The sequence below is a fragment of the Takifugu rubripes genome, chromosome 21 (genome assembly GCF_901000725.2).
Source record: "Takifugu rubripes chromosome 21, fTakRub1.2, whole genome shotgun sequence".
In the NCBI taxonomy this organism is placed as follows: Eukaryota; Metazoa; Chordata; class Actinopteri; order Tetraodontiformes; family Tetraodontidae; genus Takifugu; species Takifugu rubripes.
The window spans coordinates 7,585,001-7,588,424 of NC_042305.1; the positions used below are offsets into that span (position 1 = coordinate 7,585,001).

Below are 3,424 nucleotides of genomic sequence, written 5' to 3' on the forward strand. Positions count from 1 at the left end.
CGGGAGTACATATGTCAAAAAATAAAACTGGATTCCATCTGCGTATATTTTTCTATCCGAAGCCACCTTTGAAAATATATTTAAATATGTTTGATATTTTCTATCTGCCCCCGTAAACACATTTTAGCAGGGATTCGTATTTTTTCTGCTTTGTCAAGTTATAGCTTTAATTTTTACCGTAAAAATTACCATAACATCGCACAATGTTTACATTTTATCTTTTAATAATTATGCTCATTGGGTACATTTCAACAGCCCAGTCAAAAACTTTTTTTGCATGTTACATTCATTTGAACCAACAATTAACCATTTTCGAACAGCTTTCTTCTCTGGAAGACTGCAAGTTATTGAAATATGCATCACAGTGGGAACACACAATACATCATTTAACCTGCAAACAGGGTAAAGTGGCGATGCCTTGTAATTAAAGTCTGTAAGTTCAAGACAAACTGCTGAGTACAGTTCCTCAATTATTTGTTTTCAATGTGTTCAGCTGAAAATCTGTTTTAGAAGCAAAAAAAAATTTAGAAGAAACATTTAGAAGAAAAAAAAATAGGAAACCGAATAGTTATTCTGTTAAATTTGAAGGGAAAATTACAGTTATATTTTATTATGAGGAACAGATTTATTTCCAAGACCTTTTTCTGACCTGTGACGTTTCAACAACTGGCATCGAATATTCTAAGGATGTTGCAGTTCTCACATTCCACCAGCAGATGGTAGTAAAATCAATTAACAGTATTGATGATTACAGTTTGTTCAATAAACAGTCCAATTAGATATCAGCAGCAGTATTTCCGTGCATTTGCCCAATATCTACAATCACGTTATTCTAAAAGAAACCGAAAAAACTGTTGTATTCTCATAAGTTTGCAGCTGAAAATATAACAGACAGTGGTGGCCATTTCCAAAGAACAGTTTCCATCCTGAATCTGATCACGGACCTCGGCAGTTATTGGTATTTTTGGAGCTGGAATTTCTTGGGGTCCATCAGTCTTTTGCAACTAATTTTTACTTCAGCTCCGCCCCTCGTGGTTCAGTGACGCTCTCTCTACACACATGTACCAGTTTTTCACCTTGGTGTTCTCCATCATGTCGTCAAAGGCCTGCAGGCCCTCCATCACTCTGAGGACACCAAACACAGCCTGCAGACAGAGGACATCGGTTAAAATATTGTATAAGTATTAACGGGGTAAATTTTGGCCACTATAGTTGATATAGTTCACTTCCAATTGTGTTTTAATTCAGGTTCTGTGGGTATAGAATCTACAGATGAAGACAGTTGCATGTCCTCACCAGATCTGCCAGGTTGGGTTGGTCTCCACCCATGAACTTCCTCTTCTTGCCAATGGCTGCGATCCATGCGTTAACGGCTTTGTAGAGATCCTGCCTGACATCATCCTGCAGGTTGTGTCTGTATCAGAAAAGCAGTTAAATCAAATTCTGACTTTAAAATAAACAGTATGATAACAGATCAAGATCTTCCAAAAAGAAGCAAAAAATGTGTTTAACTCACCGTTTCTTCAAACCCTTTGAGATGAAAAACATGGCAGCAGCACCGACATATTTGGCAAAAACACCCTCGTAGGTACCAAATTTGCCCTCACGGACTATATAGTCGAAGGACTCCAGGGCCTCACCGGGAGTCCGGTACACATTAGGCGATATAAGATGGACCAGCCAATCATCAGCCCACTGACGCCACTTCATTTCCTCTCTGATGACAAAAGTTAAAAAAAAACAGCATTACTTCAAACACAGATTTACAGATGATATTACCTGGGACATGATATCTTTATGTTTAGTGATCAGAGTATGATTTACTTCTGCATCCCCTTCTCAGGGTACATTTTCAAGTTCTCCTCCTCATTCAGCATCAGCCAGTACTTGTTGCTGAACTCTGTCACCTTCTTCCCTTTCTCATTCACAGACTTCAGCTCTGGGTAGTAACGGATGAGCTCAGGCATGCCTTTATTGCTGAAAGTGGAAAAAAAACAGTGGAACATTCATAATAAAGGCATATTTTCTCCAGTTTCCATGTGATGTGCCACTCACTTGTTAACTAAATAAGTCTTGAGGCAGCTGATGATGACAGATGAGTCGTTCAGTTGCTGCAGAGACAAAAGATTAAAAAAATATAGAGATTTTTCCTCCTATTTCCCCCAAAAAAACAAGATGATGTCACGTACCACATCCTCATTCACCATCAGGATGGGAACTTTTCTGTAGGTTGACCACTTGATCTCCTGCCTCATTACTGGGTTCACCTCCACAATTTCATATGGAAGCCCTTGGTAGTCCAGAAACGCTCGCACCTTGCTGCAGAAGGGACATGTTTTGTACTGGTATAGGGTCAAATTCAGACCACCGTCTTTGGAAGCCTGGGAAAAAGAAACAGACAGTTGGACATTATATATGATGTCCAAACAATACCATCCACATGTGTCTGCTGAGTCTGATTCGGGAGGTCATTGTGTAGCAACTGATGAAAGCCTCATGTTCATCTCTCATCAATAATAGAAGCTATGTGGTGAGACGGTTCCCTTAAGATCAGCCGTGGGACTATTATAATCTGCACTTTAAATAACATGCTTTATGCATTAGGAACTGCAGTATGGATTAGTTCCATGAGTATTCTTAGGTGACCCTTCAGGAGAAAAGTGAGGCAGCAGCTCCGAACAGCAAACCTCTGCACGTTTAAAAGAAATCTCCATTACTAAAACGGGATTGCAAAGCCTCACCTTGGACTCCTCTTTGGCCAGGTGCTGATGGATACTGAATTTAAGAGTTTGATATAATCCCAAACCTCCGCCGAGTAGAAAAGCACATCCCAGGAACCTTCCTCTTCCTCTCCGCACACTGGAAAACAATTTGGTCCGTACAGCAGTCCGGCTGGTACCGTATGCCCTTCCGAATCCATTGATACTAATGTTTCCCACTGGATATGAGAAAAAAACGGGCCGCCGTGCGACTGGAGACTCCAATATACTCCAGCCGACCTTACACAGCGTTCCAGCAAAGGCTGCCGCCATGTTGGTTTTGCATAAATTCCCAGAATGCATTGCGGGGGTGGCTTGAAAAGGGCTTTTTGACCTGCGCTTGATCTGACAGGCTTCATTCTGCTCCGTTAGTTCATAACAATTCAGAAAATAACTGAATAATTAACATTTAGAGGTGTAATGAAATGTAAACTATAGAATCTTTGTGTATAAAACGTGTCACTGACATTTGAGAGGTTTTTCAGTATTAGTTGGTGAAATTAGATGTTTATAAAAACAAATCTGAGCGCACATTTACATAGAACTTAAAAATAGTAAAATGTGAAGGAATTCACTTGTGTGAGTGTGCGTGCGTGCGTGTGTTCATACTTTATCGTGTTACGTATGGTGCGTTCACGAACATCGTTCTTCTCAGCTGCTCTGGT

At 40.1% G+C, this 3,424-nt stretch overlaps 1 protein-coding gene across 1 annotated transcript; it reads right to left on the minus strand.

Annotated features, from left to right (window-relative positions):
* Positions 1-206: 206 nt before the first annotated feature.
* ptgesl (prostaglandin E synthase 2-like) lies at positions 207-3,080 on the minus strand. Its single transcript, XM_003974671.3, has 7 exons — positions 2,742-3,080; positions 2,190-2,381; positions 2,056-2,111; positions 1,825-1,977; positions 1,517-1,717; positions 1,297-1,414; positions 207-1,145 (listed from the first exon to the last, which is right to left on the minus strand). The coding sequence occupies exons 1-7, from the start codon at positions 3,060-3,062 to the stop codon at positions 1,017-1,019; spliced, it is 1,170 nt and encodes a 389-aa protein (XP_003974720.2). The 5' UTR covers positions 3,063-3,080; the 3' UTR covers positions 207-1,016.
* Between the last annotated feature and the right edge of the window lie 344 nt (positions 3,081-3,424).